The 19,800-nt window shown below is 40.0% G+C and overlaps 1 protein-coding gene across 4 annotated transcripts in view; it reads right to left on the reverse strand.

Annotated features, from left to right (window-relative positions):
• MYOM1 (myomesin 1) overlaps positions 1-19,800 on the reverse strand; it is an 80,602-nt gene that overhangs the window by 26,278 nt on the left and 34,524 nt on the right. For 2 of the 4 annotated variants that reach the window (XR_014578836.1, XM_083821882.1), the window contains exons 13-23: positions 19,480-19,536; positions 18,998-19,122; positions 17,320-17,503; positions 16,106-16,280; positions 14,227-14,348; positions 12,953-13,279; positions 11,176-11,372; positions 9,846-9,972; positions 8,918-9,102; positions 7,759-7,873; positions 461-617 (exon numbers count right to left, since the gene is read on the reverse strand). Coding sequence is in view for 2 of the 4 variants with exons in the window: in XM_083821882.1 (XP_083678008.1) it covers positions 461-617; positions 7,759-7,873; positions 8,918-9,102; positions 9,846-9,972; positions 11,176-11,372; positions 12,953-13,279; positions 14,227-14,348; positions 16,106-16,280; positions 17,320-17,503; positions 18,998-19,122; positions 19,480-19,536 (1,771 nt within the window). In the remaining 2 variants the exon portion in view is untranslated. The remainder of the gene's footprint in view (positions 1-460; positions 618-7,758; positions 7,874-8,917; positions 9,103-9,845; positions 9,973-11,175; positions 11,373-12,952; positions 13,280-14,226; positions 14,349-16,105; positions 16,281-17,319; positions 17,504-18,997; positions 19,123-19,479; positions 19,537-19,800) is intronic. The other 2 variants (XR_014578837.1, XM_083821883.1) reach the window with 1 other exon arrangement.

A 19,800-nucleotide genomic window follows, 5' to 3' on the forward strand; every position in this document is an offset into this window, starting at 1 on the left:
AAACATATTAGGCTCGTGGAGCATTGTGAAAGTTATCAAATCAGGCTATGGTGAGGTGATCAAAACAGGGACCTCCTCAGAAGATTGTGACAGTGCTACATGGTAAAAGCATTTTGCAAGCAGACAATTTTAGCTTTTGGACCTTTACAGTGACAGCAATAGGAATCATGATCATCTGTCCTGATTGCCAGGTTGTAAGAGGACAGAGCACCAATTTTCTCACCCTATGCCTAAATGTAACTTAATTGCTTAATCAGGAGGCCTGACTCATTCTGTGCAAACTACAATTGCCCAATGGTCTGCACAGGGACTTGTTGGAGAACAACATACTCATCCAGAGCCTTTTAGTAACAAAGGCAGATACAATTCTTACCGATCCTTTCATCCAGAAAGGATCGATTTCTGTGACCAGCCTAGGTTTATCAAACATGGGATGACTGTTACTGCTGAGGGCTCTTACTTTCCGCCTTTGGTATCAATGTCCAGCCGAGAGTCGTCCTCAATTGGTTCATAATTCTTGGACCAAACAAATTTAGAGTTTGGAGACATCTGATCACATTCAAAGTTCAAGGAAATTACTCCATTGTCATCCACATTGACCACCACTTCCTTAGTTCCTGAAAGATCAGAACAAGGCAATTCCGCTTTCTTAGAGATACCAGCAAACAAATGTATATAGATGCACATAAATTGCTGAAAACATTGGCATCCTCAGTCCTTGATTCATGATTAGAATTTTTTGTTCTAGGCCGTAAAATTAAGGAACAGATTAAAGAGCATCATAAATCAATTGATTTATTTGAACATGTCTAAGCACACATGAGATTTATGATATTTGCTCTGGAAAAACCTAAAGGGGGGAAAGAGGGGGAGGAAGCAAGTCTCTAAATCCATTAAATGCTTGAAATATTAAATAGCAATATTTTTCCAGCTAAGGGGTAGTCAGCGCTTTCATTATGTAGTATGAATTTCTCATTCCCTAGTCAAATAAGAGCTCTAAAGGGAATACTGGGTACAAATGCAGATGTTTGAAAAGGTGCAGGAGGTAAAAGAGGAAACAACCGAGCCGCCCAAGCAGCGCTCATTTGTGCAACCGAGGCACATTTTCAGGGACTCTGGGTTCACTCCAGGAGGTTGGTTTAATTGCTATGCTTGGCATCTGGCCCTGCCACCGTCTGCAGCATTAATCCTGGGCCCACAAAGGGAGTGAATATTTGCAATTAGCGGCTAAGTCGCCCACCCTGTTTTGCCAGTACCTGCAGTCCTTGAGCTGAATAAGGTGACCCAGTTTGTCCTTACAGGGCCCTGAGAGTGAGGCCCAGGTCAGGAACCTGAGTGTACCTCCTGCCTGCTCCCTTGCACACTGGTGAAGCCGAGGGAATTTCATCTGGGCATTTCGTCATCTGTGGCATTAACTTTCATTTCAACAGCTTGTCTGAGAATACCACAGAGAACTGAGATGTGCTGGAGGACATCCAGCTTCCTCCTCTGAACAGCTCTGAGCTTGGTCTTACATCTGAATGGGGCACTCGTGGTATATTACTCAGTCTAAGACAATTTCAGGCTGCCCGGAATGCTAACGACATGCTTTCTCCACAACATATTGTATCTTAAAGACTAGAGCCCTATTCCTGACATTGAAATTAAGAGCTTTGTTTTCAGCATAATTCTTAATGAGCCTCAAGTATGCAAGGAGATTTCTGTGTTTTGTCACCCTAGTATTATACATGTCCTGTCCAGCACTGAGTAGCTCCTGTAATGACAATTGGTGTACGTGCAGCCTTCTTATTCTTTATAATTTGCCATAACTGTTTAATGAAAGATTAGTTTAATATTCTTGTTTTGGTCCTATTATTTACCAGCCCTCACAGCAATGAAGCACAATGAGTACCAATAGGTGTTTTGGTCTACAAATATTTTTCCAGGTAGCTGCACATTTTTCAAGAATGTTATAACGTAATTTATTATATGCAAATTCATCACTTTATATTTCATTAGTATTTAATTTCCTGTAGATCATTAGCACATGAATCTTTGGATGGCAACTTATGCAATGTGCAAAGAATCACAGCCAGAAGGTCCCTACAAAGGGCAACATCCTTTATATTTCTTTTAAAGCACTGACATTATGATAACAATGCATAGCATGTATCTCCAGAAGTGATGATGGTTTTTACTTCTAATATTTATGTGCAAGTAAGAAAAAATATATATTTTTAAACTACTGAGCATATATAATAAAAATATATATTTTTAAACTACTCCACCTGTCCTACAATGTGAAACCAAAGAGGCTGCTCCAACAGTAGTAGTCTAATTTCCCTTCGCTAGATAGCTTGATAGTTTCTACAGAGCACCCAAAGTCACTCTTAAAGTTATCATAAGAAATAAAATACTTAGATGGCAGATCAAATATTGATTATCTCCATTGATCTGAGAGTTTCATTGCACTGAATGGAAAGAGCTAAAATTAAGATAAAGCAGACAGCTTCAAAACACTAGAGTTACTGGCATCATCTTGTCCACAGATAATCAAAAAAGAAGTTGAATGGGACAGTATTTCATTAATTTCTGAGATTCAGCCTTAAAACTTTCAAAACACACTGCCCACCTCTCTTCTCAAGGTGGACATTGCCTATTTGTTAGCTGAAGGGATTTTGATGGATAAATGGGTGTGTGATTAAAGTGAAACAGTTGATGCAAGCTGTGGCAGCCATAGGGTTAAATTTTTAGGTCTGCTATGGCTTCAGTCATAGCAGCACCTAAGGTAGTGTCAGAAAAAAACAGGTAACTTATTTTATACAATCTTAGTGTGTTCCTGATTCTGTTCTGAGAGGCCAGGTGAGCCTCGCAGATGTAACTAAGAGCAGGTTGCTCTGGCAGAAACAGCCCTCAAGTGCATGGTCTTATAGCCTAGGATTCACAGAAATGTGCAGGAGCCCTCCTGTAAAAAGGTTCCTTTCACAAAATCCCTCAGTGAAGCTCTTCAGGTGAGGGTGACAGTCAGACCCCATAGTCTGACCCCCAGGGCAGATCATACTCCTGTGCCAAGCTCTCCTGAAGCAACTGATACAGGATGAGAAGCTAACTTCAGTTTGCACCAAAGTGCACAAGGACTAAGGGCAAACCCGGGAAGTAATGGGGAAGAGTTGCAGTCTGCTCCTGGACTTCCCCTGCCTCTTGTGAGATCCATACATACCAAAGTGATTTTGTCCGGAGACAAATTTACAGCTCAAAACTAGCCTGGATTTTTATTTGTTTATTTATTTTAATGTGTATGGGCTTTTCATTTAGTTTTAAGAGATAACTGTAAAAACTGAATATGGTTTTCAATCAGAAGATGGATGCAAAGTATTGTACCATTATAGTAACATACATTACTGGATAAAGAAAATTGCTACCACTTGTATTAAAACAAATATTTTCATTCAGGTTGTTATTTACTTACATTCTTTGGTTAGACAGCTCAGTCTCCTGGTGATTTTAGACATTTGCCAAAAGCAACATTCCAGCCACATTCCAGCAGGAATTGTCTACAGAGACCTGACAGTATTTTGTCTCCATTGAAGATGTTAACAAAAGCAGCATTCATTGGGCAACACCAAATAATTTGTGGCAGTTTTTTAAAATGGTGTGATTGTTCTTGAGATTTGTGTGGTTTGAGTGAGAAAGCTGAAAGCCTACCCAAGTGACTGCTTTCTGAAATATTTTTTTAATAAGCCTTTTGTTCCTTCTTAACACTTTTAAGAGGCTTAGTTTGGTGAATACTGTATCTGCAGACCTCAGCTCAAAATATGGGTCAACCAGATTTGTATAAGTAAATCATTTTCAGCTTCCCTGAGATTTCACTGGCCAAACTCTGACTTTCTTGTGATCCCTCTGAACACCAGCCTGGCTTGCAAAAGGGCCACAGTCCTGAGATGCATCTCCTTCTCTAATGGTGATGTCTGCAAAACAAACGATCTGCTCACGTTCATATACCCAGGTTGGGCATGGTTCTCATTGGAAAGAACGTCAAAATTGCTGGGTTTTTTTTTTGGTCATGATTATCATCTTTGCAAGAGTTTACATTTGTGTATTTTTGGAATTCTAATGGCATGACCAATCCCTTACTTAGTACACTTGAAGTTTATTATCATAACAAGTTTTTATCAAAAGTCTGACAGATATTAACCTTGAAGGAAAATGTATTAATAAAACCAAAACTTTAGTGCTAATATTGGTTTGATTTTTGTTTTGAGAGTGGTTGTTGTTGCAGTATCTAAGCCGTTTTCAAGAACAAGCTCCTTAGTCTTGCCTTGCTCCACTTGCAGGTGATGGAAATCAGCCTAGTGCTTCAGTGGTTTGTAGATCTAAAATTAGGGTTACTGTATTCTTGAAAGAAAAAAGAAGATGCAGTGGCTGTGAGAGATGAAGCTGAGGGATGGATGGCAGATGAGCAGAGGAACTAGCCATCCTGCATGCCCTGTTACTTTGGATATTGCTGTTGTTATGGTAAGAGTTACCCTGTGGTGCCCCCTTTCATCTCATCCAGTACAGCAGAGCACTGCAGAGTTCCCGTACTCCTGATTTTGCCTTTATTTCTCCCAAACATCTCACGGCCTCTGCTTCCCAAGCCTCCAGTCCTTAGAGCTCCCAGCTCCATACTCCTGCTTCAATCTGTGACCATTTTCAGGCCGCTGATTTTCTCATCAGAGAGCAATCCACATCTCCACTACCAACGCAAATTCCTCCTAGTCTAGCCCAAACCTATTCTCAGCTAAGTGTTCTTAGTCCTTCCACAGCTCATACCTTGCTCTCGTGCCCCAAGACCTTTTTGCCCACATGATTATCCTCTTTTGTCTCCATACCACAATCTTGCCCCCTCTCAACCTGCCATCCACTACTTCCACCCCTTCTTCTCATCCCAGCTTCACTAAGTCACTCCAGTCTTCCCATTCCAAGTTTTCCAGTTCTTTTATACCCCCAGCTTTGAACCTCCCTTTTCAGGCTTTCTTGACTCACTGGGAGCTAATTCAAGGCTTCTTAGTATTTTTGCTTTCCTGGGCGGAAGGACTAGGCATTTATGAGAGCTGGCCCAGTGCTACTGCAGGGATGGGACTGGTAAAAATGGACCTGGGAGGCAGAACCAGGGGAAGGATGCTGGGAAAATGCTTCTGAGGGAGCCAGGGTGGGAATGGGAACTGATTCTCACCAGTTCACAGAATCGTCTAGGTTGGAAGAGACCGCCAAGATCATCTAGTCCAACCTCTGCCCTAACACTAACAAGTCCTCCACTAAACCATATCACTAAGGGCTACATCTAAACGTCTTTTAAAGACCTCCAGGGATGGCGACTCAACCACCTCCCTGGGCAGCCCACTCCAATGCCTAACAACCCTTTCGGTAAAGAAGTTCTTCCTAACATCCAACTTAAACCTCCCCTGGCACAACTTTAGCGCATTCCCCCTCGTCCTGTCACCAGGCACGTGGGAGAATAGACCAATCCCCACCTCTCTACAGCCTCCTTTAAGGTACCTATAGAGAGCAATGAGGTCTCCCCTGAGCCTCCTCTTCTCCAGGCTGAACAACCCCAGCTCCCTCAGCCGCTCCTCGTAAGACTTGTTCTCCAGACCCCTCACCAGCTTGGTCGCCCTTCTCTGGACTCTCTCGAGCACCTCCATGTCCTTCTTGTAGCGAGGGGCCCAAAACTGAACACAGTACTCGAGGTGCGGCCTCACCAGAGCCGAGTACAGGGGCACAATCACCTCCTTAGACCTGCTGGCCACACTGCTTCTTATGCAAGCCAGGATGCTGTTGGCCTTCTTGGCCACCTGAGCACACTGCTGGCTCATATTCAGCTGACTATCAACCAGTACTCCCAGGTCCTTCTCTGCCAGGCGGCTTTCCAGCCACTCATCTTCCAGCCTGTAGCTCTGCTTGGGGTTGTTGCGCCCCAGGTGCAGGACCCGGCACTTGGCCTTGTTGAACTTCATACAGTTGGCCTCAGCCCATCGGTCCAGCCTATCCAGATCCTCCTGCAGAGCCTTCCTGCCCTCGAGCAGATCGACACACGCACCTAACTTGGTGTCGTCTGCAAACTTACTGAGGGTGCACTCGATCCCCTCATCCAGGTCATCGATAAAGATTAAAGAGGACTGGCCCCAGCACTGAGCCCTGGGGGACTCCACTAGTAACCGGCCTCCAACTGGATTTGGCTCCATTCACCACAACTCTTTGGGCCCGGCCATCCAGCCAGTTTTTAACCCAACAAAGCGTACGCCAGTCCAAGCCCCGAGCAGCCAGTTTCTCGAGGAGAACGTTGTGGGAAACGGTGTCAAAAGCCTTACTGAAGTCAAGGTAGACCACATCCACAGCCTTCCCCTCATCCACCAAGTGCGTCACTTGGTCATAGAAGGAGATCAGGTTCGTCAGGCAGGACCTGCCTTTCATAAACCCATGCTGACTGGGCCTGATCGCCTGGTTGCCCTGCAAGTGCCGCGTGATGACACTCAAGATAATCTGCTCCATGAGCTTCCCTGGCACCGAGGTCAAACTAACAGGCCTATAGTTCCCCAGGCCTATAGTTCCCCTGAGCAGCTGGACCTGCTCAGCCCCTCACAGTCGATACCATTCCACATAAACCCCAACTGTTTCTCCAGGCAGGAGCAGCTATCAACCCAATAGCCAGGGCTGTTGTGTAGGCAGCCGCCTACCCAGGTCATCACCTCCTTGGCTTGTGCCAGCCGTCAGTGTCCCTGCACTGCTGCTTGTGCTCCCCATGCCCCTGCCTCCTTTCCTGCGCCCTTAGGGCTCTGAGAAACCTTCTCAGGTGGGATGAGGCACGGGAGTCTGCCAGCAGAGGAAAGGAATTTGTCTGAGGAAAAAAGTGGGTATGGTGGGTCCAGCCCCTCCACTTCTAACATAGTCCGTGGATGAGTAGGCCACAGAGCTTTAAAATTACCTTGTTCTATTGTTTGTTTATTTTTAATTTTGCATCTGAGGTCCCATCTCTTATGAAGAGACAAAAATCTGTTACTCAGTAACCTCCTGACTACGAACGAGGACAAAGAAAGGAAGGCTCTCAGAGACACATGCCCATGCTTGTGTTTCCTGTTAGGGAATTGGTGACAAAAAGCTGCTCACCCAAGTCACCCATGATAACTATCTATTGTAATAAAGCTCAGGGGGGTTCTGAAGTTCCAGGTACAGAGATTCTGTCACTGTACCAGTTCCTGTTTTTCTTCTGACATTATAGACGTGCTAGTGCCAGGTATCAAGGATGAATCCAGAGAACAGTTGCACTTGAATTCTTCCTGAAGATGGTCTCCAAAATGACTTGACTAAATTTTTAAAACCTTTGCTTTAAATGCCAAGGGAAAATAGTAATTTCTTTTACCCTTTCCTCAGGCACATTGCATAAATTAAAGAAAAGAGAGAGATAAAAAACTGATTTATTATAGGAAGGGCAAAACCTACACCCGCACAATTTTTTGGTTGGGCTGATTTTAGTGCATCTTTTTTTGCTACATACAAGTATTACAACTTTATTGTATTTCTATATTCCTGAACAGGTAGTTATGGTAAGAAAATCTGTTCTGACCTTAAAATTCATGTGAAAAAAAAAGTAAGATATGACCCTCAACTTGTTTCCTGCATAGTAAAAATGTTTGACTTGGGGGGGGGTCAGATTGTTCGCATGCAGCCGGTGTGCAAACATACCACACAAACAGGAACCTCTTTAAATACAACAAAAAAGAGGAAGCATTTCTAACAAACCTGGTCGTGTCTCAGCTACGACAGGATCAGTGGTATTCGATGGTTTCCCAACACCAGCCTGGTTTGTCGCCCGCACACGGAACACATAGCTCACACCTTCTGTTAGGCCACCTATCTGCAGGAAGCAAACAATACGTGCATGATTTGTTACAAAACACTGATTTCCATTTCACATTTCTTACAGTTCTAGTCTGGATGCTTGACAATTATATTTCCTTTCTTTTTTGTTTTGCTCCTTTTTCTAGTTGACAGATATTTCTTCCTCATTTTTTTTTCTCAGTTCGAGTGGCATGACTAATCTATTTGTTTTGCTCTTTCCTTGTATGCATAGCTAACATTTAGCCAGTGTCATAACTGTCATTGATTTATTTATAAAAGGAGCATTGTTGTATTATTATTGGAACAGGATGTTTTTAACTCATGTCCGTTGACCTCTGGAACAGGACAGTCTTACTGCAGGTAAATTCTGGCTCTTAAAAACAAAATTATCAGGGTAAAATGTCCCAGTCACACCCATCTAGAACCAGAAAGGCACTTAACCCTATGCTTTTATGCTTTGTAGTGACTTGAGCAATCTTAATAATATTCTAACACCTGCAAATGCTCCTTTAAAACATGTATGAAAGGATCACACCCTAAGGGGAATATCTTACAAATGTTCTGAAAAGCACAAAAGTAGTGAGGCCACTTCAGATGTATATCTGGAATTGAGATACAGGTGATCCCTTATTTAGAAGTCATTCCACAAAATGATGTGTTATAATAGTAGAAAAAGCTTGGACTTAACTTGGCATGAAATGTGTAGAGAGAGTACTTTGTGTTAGAAAGAATCACCTGCCACATTATCACAAAATCTGTGTTCGTGTCATCCATTCTTGTGTAGTGATGCCTAACTTACCCTTTGAGCAAGCAAATGTTAGGGATGTCTCTTGTGTTATAAGAATGATAAGTAGTTTTAGGAGTGTTTCCTTTTGTTTTTAGGCTTGTCATACCATATCCTCTTGCAAGTCACTGCCATGTCTGACTACCCATTCATTAAACACGTGTATCCTAGTGTTTCATTAAATGGAGCCATGCTCAATGTAAGATGATATCATCTATGACTGAATACCTCAAGATTGTACCATTATACTTGTATTTGAATCTTAAACTATTTTACCTTCAAGAATTTCTTTTGAAGTGGCTTCTCATTGACACTTCTCCAATGTTCCTCCTTTGCTTCAGTTTCCTTCATATCAATATAATAACCAGCTATAGGACTACGACCAGTATAAACTGGTTCCTTCCACAATAAAACCAAAGAGTCCTTCCTGACTTCTGTGTACGTGACATCATGAGGTGGCCCTGAAAGGTAAGAGTGAAAATTGGAGTTGTAGTATCAAAAGAAAGCCCAAAGGGACTAATGCATAAGTCTTCAAAAACCAAAACCAGACACCACATTGCACACGCAGACCTGACACAACAGGTGCAGTTCCTTTGTCAGATCTGGACCAGATATGAATATGACCTATACCTAATAAAAAGACTAGCCCCAAAAACAATCCAAATTTTTGAGATTTGGTATCTTGATCAAATATCCATGAACAAACAGAAATGACAAATAATCTCTAAAGTCGGGGAAATAAGTTAATTATTAAGCTGACATGCTGCTTCAAGGACTGTTCTGAAGTCCACTGAAGTCAATGGAGATTGTTTTCACTAATTTCAATGAGTGTTAAAAGGTTAGAGATCTGGCCTTGAAGCAATATGTTTACACACAGGCTACAGGACTTCATTCTTCTCTGCCTTGTCCCTTAGGTGTTTATGTCTACCATTTAAACCAGGAAGCATGGTGGAAGACACAGTACAGAAACGAAGCAGGAAAGATAAAGAAAATACAAGCTGCTTGTAAATTGCTCCTGGTTACATGGGGATTGTTTAATGCCTCAGTGCAAGTGCATTAAAACAAAGTGATGGAGATGTAGGCCTGGGTATGAACTTCAGAGCCCATTGGCTCCCCTGGAACTGAGGACATTGAGAATTTAGATTATTAGTCCAAGAGCACCTCGTGGCTGGCAGTAACCTCAACATCCCACTCAGGATCCTACCAGGTACAGCAATGGTCCATTCTTCACATTTGAAGGGCTGACTGGGTAGGGAGGGTGTCCCGACCCCAGCCAGGTTTGCTGCGGCCACCTGGAACTGGTACACCATGTTTTCCTTCAGGTTTTGTATCTGCAGAACCAATAAAATGGTACTTATTAACTTTGGATTAAGGTTTTAGGAGAAAGTTACAATGACAATTATTCAGCACATGAGCATGCTTTTAAGTGCCCGAAGAGATGAAAGCTTTATTGACATTATACATAAGGGGATAACTTTCTTGCCTTTCCTTTTTCGGTGGTAGAGCAGACGTGAGTGTTCTTAGCATGCTCAACCTCTAAAACCCTGTTCATATTGAAAGACATTTTGGTTGTCAGGGAGGGAGCAGGGTATTGCTCAACAGGTATACTAATATGTCTCGTGATAGAGAGCAAGTTCACTTCAGGCAAGAGTTGTCCTTGCAGCAGGGTGAAGCCCAGTCCCAGCATTACTTTACAATTGTAAAGCAGCTCAGCTAGGTTGTAGCTAGCAATGTACCTCTAAATCGGGTCAAGAACTAATCACAAAAGCCAGCTGGCACAGAGCTGGTTCCACCACCACTAAGTACTGGGGTAGGTCCACCAAGCCCAGTAGGAATGCCAGTCGTTGTGAGGGCCTGACTAACAAAAATGTAGGCTATGTCCAGAGGAATGAATTCACAGATGACTGTTGGTGCCAGAATAACAGGTAAGTTTGCAAATAATTTTGCTGAGAAGTTTAACAAAATTAATTAAATTTTCTCATCCATATGCTTCTCTATTCTTTACTGAGTTACTTGTTAAACAAGGATTAATGAAATAAGGTTAACAATGTGGACATTGCACTAAAAGTATACATAACACTTCTGTGAACAGACAATCTTTATCACCTTGAACAAACACTAACAAGAAAGCTAGTGGCATGATAAGAGTATTTCACTGCACTATGGAATTTCTGTAGTACAAGAAGCTGCAGTTTCCATAACACATTAACTAACGAACACAAAACCACTGCTTTAATACCATCTGTTAGTTTTCTGAGGTCACCGTTACTAGTGTAATAATCTCCATTATTTGTGTACCACCTTTCAAGCAAAGACTCTTAAAAACCTTAGAGGAAATAAAACTAATAATTTAATATGATTCTTAATATACTTAAGGTATGTTTGCATGAGAAGACACAACAGAAATATGTACCATAGATGTAAAAGCCTCTGAACAGCAATCTGCGCACTGAATCATGATTCATTTTAATCTTTGAGGTGTCTTTTGGAAACATTGTTCGCACCCCCAGCAATAGCAGAGGTGGACCTCTTACCCTGTATGCCCTCTCACTAATGGCCTTAATGTTGGCCTCCATCCATTTCCCAGGGACTCCACCAATCACTTCACGATAGTTCACGTAGTAGCCGGTAATTTCAGTTCCACCGGTGACTTTGGGTTGTTTCCATCCTAGCACCATCGAGTCACGAACACTCTCAAGTACCGTGATGTCATAAGGTGGAGATGGAGCAGCTGTTTCAATGTGAAAAACACATAAGTAGGAAGTAATATTTCAAAAGGCAGACAGGCATTTGGTTACCATATTCAGGTGGCCCCGATCGTGCATTTCCAGGGTAGGAGAATATTTGCATGGTCAGGGGGAGTTTCGCTGGAATGAGAAATGCTGAATAAAAGCTTCCATGAACCAAATGTAAAAATCCAAACTGCATAGGAATTAATTTTCAAAATCATTTGTTTTTTGAGAAGCAAGCTAATACATAGTGAAAGAATGTGTTGCAATTGCAGCTCTGATGTAAGTGATGAGGAATTGCTTTAAAACCGTGAAAAATGAGGAACTAAAACTAACATTACAAGAAAAGTTAAAAGTTGGAGATGCAATGATTTGTTTTCTTTTGCTGAAAGTGAACCTTTTTTCACACACATAATAATTATTGTAGCTCATTTGTTTAATAGGCTCACATTCTTCCCTTCACAGAATATAGCTTATCTATATTTTATTTTTATTATTAAATTTACACACTGTGCAGATTTTATCATTGCACCCTTCACATCATCTTACCTTAATGGAAGGAAGCATGATCACAGGCACCATAGACTGACCGGAAATGGAACATGTCTGTTACTGGAACTTACTTTAGAAAATTTGCAGCATTATCCTCCTTTTTTTTTAACACTTTTTAACAATACAGAAATCATTAACTTCATCCCAACCCATTTTCTTATAATGCTTTCTCTATATCTATTGGGGTAATATTTGCCCACACTCAGTATATCATGTACCAGTTAAGAGCAGTTTGTGACCTTCAGGTTCTAATTTTGATGGAAATCCTTCATCACATACGTTTCCCTTTGTCTTTGGTGTTTTATCATGGAGTCAGCTAGCCCCAGGTGCCTGTAGTTTGTTGGCTACAAGCTTTTTGGATCTCACTTCATAAATCTCCCATGGCATGGGAGGTGAACTAAATTAGTTCACTGGCCAGGTACCAGGACTTAAATGAAATTCAAGCTCCATATTTCTTAGGCATGATGGGTGTTTAGGTGTTGACAACATAAAATGTGATTTTGTCCATGTGTCTTCGACTTAATAGGTATCCCTCATTATGTATTACCATTAGTCAGAGATACAACACAACGTTCATTAGCACTGCATCTCAGAGGATAAGCTGTAGCTTAGGCATAAATCCACAAAGGATCTTCATGTATCTTAACACAACATAGATTTTCATGCTTACCATCATAACCAGATTTTGTTTCCTTCAAACACACATAACCCAGAGACTGGGTAAGAAGACTCCTAACAGAGAACAAATTATGGATGTGATATAGAATATTGGATACATTAATATGTACTCAGGCAAGCTATTAAATTAGTAAATGGGTGTATATGTTTCACTTTCAATAGCTCCTAAGTTTGCGAAGCGGTCTCTGATAACATTACACGCATAATGACCTTAGCAGAGAGTTGAGCACATAATTAATAGGTCTGCTGGAAGATGCATCACTGGAGAGAACGTTCACTTGCGGTGTGGATGAGGACAGGTTGCAACCATCCAAAGTGGATGTACCAGAGCTATTTATTTATTAACTCTCACCTACATCTTTCTTCTTTGTCACTTTTTCCAGTGTCAAAGGATCCCCGGGTCGAGACTTACTTGCCTGCTTAGCAGCAACTTTTTGTGGTGCAGATGTGACAGCGTCCTTAACCATTTCTCTCATGTTATTGTCTCCTGTACTGCCCAGTTTGTCAGAGCTACTGGGTAGCGGGTCTCTATTAAATTTAGCATTGCATTTTAGCAAAGCATCTGTGTCAAATATAGGCTGGGAGGACTCATGCATGCCTTCCCAGCTGGTAGTGCAGTCTGTTAGTCCGCCAGCTTTACCACTCAGTTCAGGACACACACCATGAAGCAGTCCTCCCCCTATAATTGCCAGAAAACAGCAAAGACATTTTTAATTAGAGTACATTATTTTTTCTTAATTTACTCAACAGAGTGAAGAAATGCAAACAGTAAACAATACAGCCAAAATATGACAAATCACAGTTTTTATGGACAAAAAGCTAAGCACAGACTCACAGAAATCTGAAATGCATAGAATACCTCTCAACATCCTCACAAATTATGTTCTCTTAATAATGTCTAATTTTCAGAGCAGAAGAAAAATGAAAAGTTAATGGTAATCTTCACCTGCTATAATTATTTTAGTATTAGATCTTCCAAGTCATATTTTGATCCTTTTAACATGATCTCACAAAATTGCCTGGGGCCACACCTCTCTGCTCTATGGCTGAGAGTTATGCAATTTCAATACAAATGAGAGTGAGGATGTTGCAGACACACAATTTGTTCTAGTACAATGATCTCATTAATCCTTATGGATTAGTTCAGGCAGTGGCAAACAGAAATAATTCATTAACAAAGGGAGAACGCACAGGGTTATAGAAGGTTTGCAAAAAGCATACTACATTTATTATTAGGTTTAGGTGTGAAAACACGTTTCTTAGGAGCTGCCTGTATATGGGATGATGTGCATTAGAGGTGATAAATACCGCATTAGAGGATCAGAATGACATTCCTTTTTCCAGGATGACTATGAAGTGAACTTGGCAGTGATCTCCTACAGTGGTTCACAAGAAACACCTGGAGAAGGCTGAATGGTGAAGGTGAACTGTCTACAAGAGTGCAGTAACAGTGAAAGTGTGATTGTGAGGCAATAGATAGACTCTATAGAGAAAGCATTATTTGTGGACAGCAATGTAAACCAAAACAATTAGTTACAAATAAATGCTGAGAACATCTTTACTTTTAAGAGATATATATATATTATATATATTTACCATCGAAGAGAGTAATGGAAAATAACTTACCAATGGCTGCTTGCACTTCTATAGGCTCTGAATCCTGGGAAAATTCACTGAGTCCAGCTGCATTAACAGCTCTGACTCTGAAAATGTACTTCTCGCCATTAGTGAGCCCATGGCAAATGAATCTAAAACAAACCAATGAAGGAATACTTAGAGATTATTATGAAGAAAATAAAAAAATCAATGGGAATGGGGAAGCATTTCTTCCGTAAAATTTATTCTGCTTTCTGAAAATTGAGGATAAAACATGAACCCAGAGACTTCTGTGAAGGTCAGAGAATGCAGAATGTATCTAAGCACCTCATTAATGCAAATAGGATAATGTCTAAATTCATGTATCTTTAGATATATCCCTTTTTACCAACACTCTTGCCCACCTAAGACTATACAAGTTCTTCTGTTACCAAAGGGCCTACCTATCTTACCTATCTTACCTTTGATGATGTATAAAACCCATACTTCTTAATGGAAACAATGCAAAAATCTTCAGAGACAAGATCTAGTTTATATTTGCATGTGGGATACCTTCATGACATAAGCAAAAGACAGCTGTAGCACAAGTTCCCATCATTTACTTCCAATCAGAAGTGAAAAATTTTACCATTCACAGATATTATAGGGCATTGTATAAGAGCTAAAAAAAGTATCCAAATTTTTATTGCATTTTCTTGGTTCTATAGTCTAAGTCAGACAAACTCTTGTATTAGAATAGTTTTTCTGCTTTATTACATAATGATTGCATTAAAAAAATGTATGTTTTTCTCTGGCACCCACCCTGAAAAAAAATATGTCCCAAGACAGAAAATGTTTAGTTTGGAAAAAAATGTGTTTTGGAAGTTTCAACATTTTACTCTAAAAATACATTTATTTTTCAATACGTATTTTAAGTGTATTTTACTTCACATTCCTCTTATTTTGCCCTACTTCATAATTTTATATTCTGCACTTACAATGCTGACATCATGCAATGATGTCCAGCAGCAATAAAAATGTGGAAAACATAAAATATATTCAAAAAATCAAAATTTTACTATGGGTAAAAAAATAAAACCTGAATCAAAACTTTCAGAACAGAATTTTCACTACCCATTCTACTAGACTTTTCTAAAGCATTTGCTTTCACTCGGATTTGTGAAGAAAACAAAACGTCAAAATGTACTGTGGCAAGCAATCTATGAGCTACAGCTAATGCTTTGAAATTGACTCAGCCAGAAAACCAACAGTTAACAGACAGCCTGTGCCTGTCTGTATCATAAATTATATTGTGTAGAATATAAATGCAGTGGTAGAAACTTAAACAGTGCAGTTGCATAGCAAGATACTGTAATTCAAAACAACATTTTTATTTCTAAGGTGAATAAAATCACATTTTATATTCTGAAATAAGCAAATAGCACAAAACTTCACCAACACTTGCATGAAACACTGTATGAAAGCACATAATATTCATAGAATCATAGAATCGTTTAGGTTGGAGAAGACCTCTAAGATCTTACTATCACACGCAGCTTAAGAGTGTTCATTAATATCTTGATAATTGCAAGTGAAAGAGTAGTTAGAAAGTAATATTGTTAGCATGATATAATCCACATTTCTTCCTGACATGCTAGATATACAGTCCCATAAATGTTTACAGCAGTCTTCTAAATGAAGGACTTTGCTTCCAAACATTATGCAGTTTAGTTTTCCATATTTGTAAGTTCACTCATTCCTCACTGTACTGTTTCTCATCAAGCTGATAGGTTGTACAATAGCTAGAACTTGTGAGCTGTTTCTCTTGGTGGCTGGGAATCACACAAACGCAGTCAATCAATCAATCAATACCAACAAACAAACAAACAAAAACTGGTGACCACAATTTCCATGCTTTCAAATCCATTACCTCGTGCCTTTCACTGGATTGTTGTTGCATGGTTCCCAACGACCAGATCCAACCACACTTGACTCAATGTAGTACCCAACCAGCTCCTTGGCATCTGGGGGTTCTGTCCAAGTGACAACAACGGAGGTGTCTGTATTCCTAGTTGGCATAATACGGCCAGGAGGCTTGGGGATATCTGTGGGAGAGAAACAGAAATAAATTAATAACCAGCCAGTCAAATTTAGCAAATAAAAAAATAAGGGTGACATTCAGTTCTTGACTGTATTAGCGCAACTAATACTCTTTTAACCCCCCTAAAATCCACTGTGATCTCAAGCAAGTAAGCTGGTACAACATGACAGGATCAGTAAGTTCAAGCTTTTGGTGATGAGGTTCCTCACATCTCCATTGTCTACAGTTCAGGGCATTTCCTTCAGATTAAATTTGGGTTATTTCTCTATGCTGAACATCTGCACCAGAGATATCATTTGGAGCTTTCTAAAAGGGAAAAAGTGTCAGGTGCCCTTTGAAGGATTCTGTACAGCTCACAGAAGTCAGAAACCAATGCCCCTATTAAATAGCAAAATGCATCTTAAGTGGTTTTTGAAGAGAGCTGTTTTACTCTTCTTCTTAATGAATTGTAATTCATGTGTGTCAAACTGTTCTGCGAGCTGAATCAGTATGAAGTAAACAGAGATGACCTGGGACTCAAATCTGCATTGCTGTTCTGAAAAAAAAAATGCTCATGTAGACAAAGCTACTACGTAGCTAGTAGACAAGCTACTAATGCTTTACTGTGGTGAACATCTGGGATTTTCTTCCAGTAGAAATAGTTTCTGCATCCATATAGGTATTAAATTCTTCACTTTTGTTTGATTTGGCAAACAAGAAAGGTTAAACTCTGCTAATATCTGGGCTTATTTTCAATAAAGACTCTAAGTAAAACAGAACGGTTTTGTCCTTTCTTAAGTTTTCATTTTCTTCCATTGTTTGAGTCTTTACAGTTCTTGGCATTATTATTTGCAGCTTAATTCTCTTGGTTTCTATCTGCCATTTGACTATATGTTAGAGGTTCAATGACCCAATCCAAAATTATCTTAACTAAAGGGAATATATCACTGACTACTCTTCATATTTGATTTAGCAGCTGGACAGCTATCTTCAAGCAAAACAATTACATCATAAACTGAAAAGATATCATGAAGGTAACTTAATACTTATGACCACACACTTACCAAGTTTGTCGTCCACCACAGTGGCTTCAGTTGCTTCTGAAGGCTCACCAATTCCAGCTGAATTGCAACAGCGAACCCGGAAGCAGTAGGATTTGCCTTCAGCCAAATCAAAAACTGCAAAGCGAGGAGACTTCACAGGGATCTCAGTGTTCACCCTTTGCCACTCCTCAGTGCCAGCAACGCACTGCAAACCCAGAAACAACTTTTGCAACAAAACTCTCTGAGCAATGAGAATCTAACCTGACAAGGCTTTCTACATGGACCATCAAATGCACGTCTGACATGGAAAACAAGGAGTCATGTTCCTGGTTTCGGCCATTCCACAGAATAAGGTGTATTTCAAAGCTTATGAATCTGCCAGATGTCTACCTACTCCAGAAATCACACCTACAAGCTTACTGTTTTTAATATATCAAAGCTAAACACTTCCCCACAGCAAGGAAGTGATCTTGCTATCAACTGTATTCAGTTCTGTATTTTACCCTATAGACCACCCTCAAAAGAAGTTCTGTAGTCATTCAACATCATCCAGAGAACAAACCTCTAATATTACCATATTGCTTTTAGATGCCATTGTGCCACTCCTGAGAATGTTTTTGGGTGACTTCCAGAATTAATCAGAATTAATTAATCTGACTTCCATTTTCCAGGGGAAAAAAATAAAAAAAAGCATGTGCATTTTATTTGTGAATTGTTTTTATTTCTGCTGCTAGAAGCTCTACAAACCATGGTCACTTATACTGCTAATATTAACAATTAACTTTTGCCTTACGTTAAAGAAAATTTCAAATAACAGGTCCTGTTTCTGAGGGATTTCAAATTCTCAGGAGAATATTATCTCAATACGTGACATCAATGTGCAGTACTCAGCATGCAATAGGTTATCAAAAAGCTTTCTTATATGGAAACTCAAAATTCATATATTCATCCTCTCTGAGACTGTTGCTAAGTGAAACTCATTTATTTAGACTAGATTTCATAAGAGAGATGAAAAACACATAATGGGAAGATATTTATATCTCCCATGATGACAGCTCTAGAGTGATAGGGAAAAGTACAGATAAAAAGTTTGTGGGAACCATGAGACACTAGTAAAATGGTGGTGGTGAAGATCTTTCTAGGCTATCAGCCATGTGAAAAACAGCTCAGAAAAGCAGGACATTGAAATTAAAAATGATTCTGTTCTAGAAAAAGAAAAATTGTCACCTTTGTTGAGTTGGTGAAGCAAATGGAAAGCTAATGCAGACAATAAATATGAAAAGGCAGCTGGAGAAGAAAATGCTGATGCCCAGAAACTCTCTCACAGAATGCCTCCATCCAAAATGTTAACAGTCTGTCCCACAAGACAAGCTTCATTTATACAAATGATGTATATACAGCTCTGATTTTGCACCTTGCTTTCTCATTATAGAGTGGGTTTGCCAGCCTATCTACCCTATGGCCAGTCAATGACACAGTTCATGAAAGGCTATTACAGTGTGTGACACATTCTACATCCATTTTCATAACTATCATCTTTCTTTTCCTCCTACTTTATCTTAATCTACAGCAACAATTATGTCAATGAACTTCTGGTTCTAGCCTGAGTTTGAAAGTGGAAACAAAATTCCAGAAAAGCCGGCAAAGAAAATGTTAAAGTGGATTGCCACAACGTGACTCTGATTTTCTCTGATTTTACCTTTTCCACAAAGTACATGATACCCTCATGGCCCCGCTGTCCAGGAGGTTTCCAACTAAGCACAACATAGTTCTTTGTGGCTTCAATAACTTGGAGGTCTGTAGGTGGACCAGGAACAACACCCTCTGAAGTACAGGGAAGAAGAGTAGGAAATGGAAATGAGTATGAATTCCTTCATATTTGTATCAGAATTGGTGCTGTGATTAAAGTATAGGACAGGTATTAACATATCTTGGCACCTGATAGTTTTAGAAAACATAGTATTTAAAGTAATCTACGTACTGGTTTTAAATGTCCTTGTTTTAATGTTAGACATGTTTATTTATTAAGTCCTGAATAACGAAACCTAAAGCTGGAGTTGTTGAAGGTTGAGTGACTCTTGAGAACAACGAACTTTGGGTGTGTGCCAAAGTCCACTGAACTCAGTGGAAGTTTTCCTCATTACTCAGCCAAATTTTTGTAGGCAAAAGGGCTGTGTTTACCTGCAGGTTCTTCCTCAGTGACAATAATCTGTCCTGTCCAGGGAGCGGAAGGGTGACCTGAAACAGATGTCATAGAGAGGATGGAAATGAGAACTTTCAGGAACTTTTGAAATATTGAGCAAACTGAGTCCTTTGTGGTTCAAAACTAACATTTGCAAGATTCACATGAGCTCAGTTCTTGGTGACTGCTGTGACTGTTACTCATGTAAGGATACTCAAACCTAGTTTAAAGTAGTTCTGCAATCAATATATCAAGAAAAAAATAATCAACAGAGGCATATATTCCTTGCTGAAATTTCTCTGAAGTCACTTAAGCGACAA

The sequence above is a fragment of the Anser anser genome (assembly GCF_964211835.1).
Source record: "Anser anser genome assembly, chromosome: 2".
Taxonomy (NCBI): Eukaryota; Metazoa; Chordata; class Aves; order Anseriformes; family Anatidae; genus Anser; species Anser anser.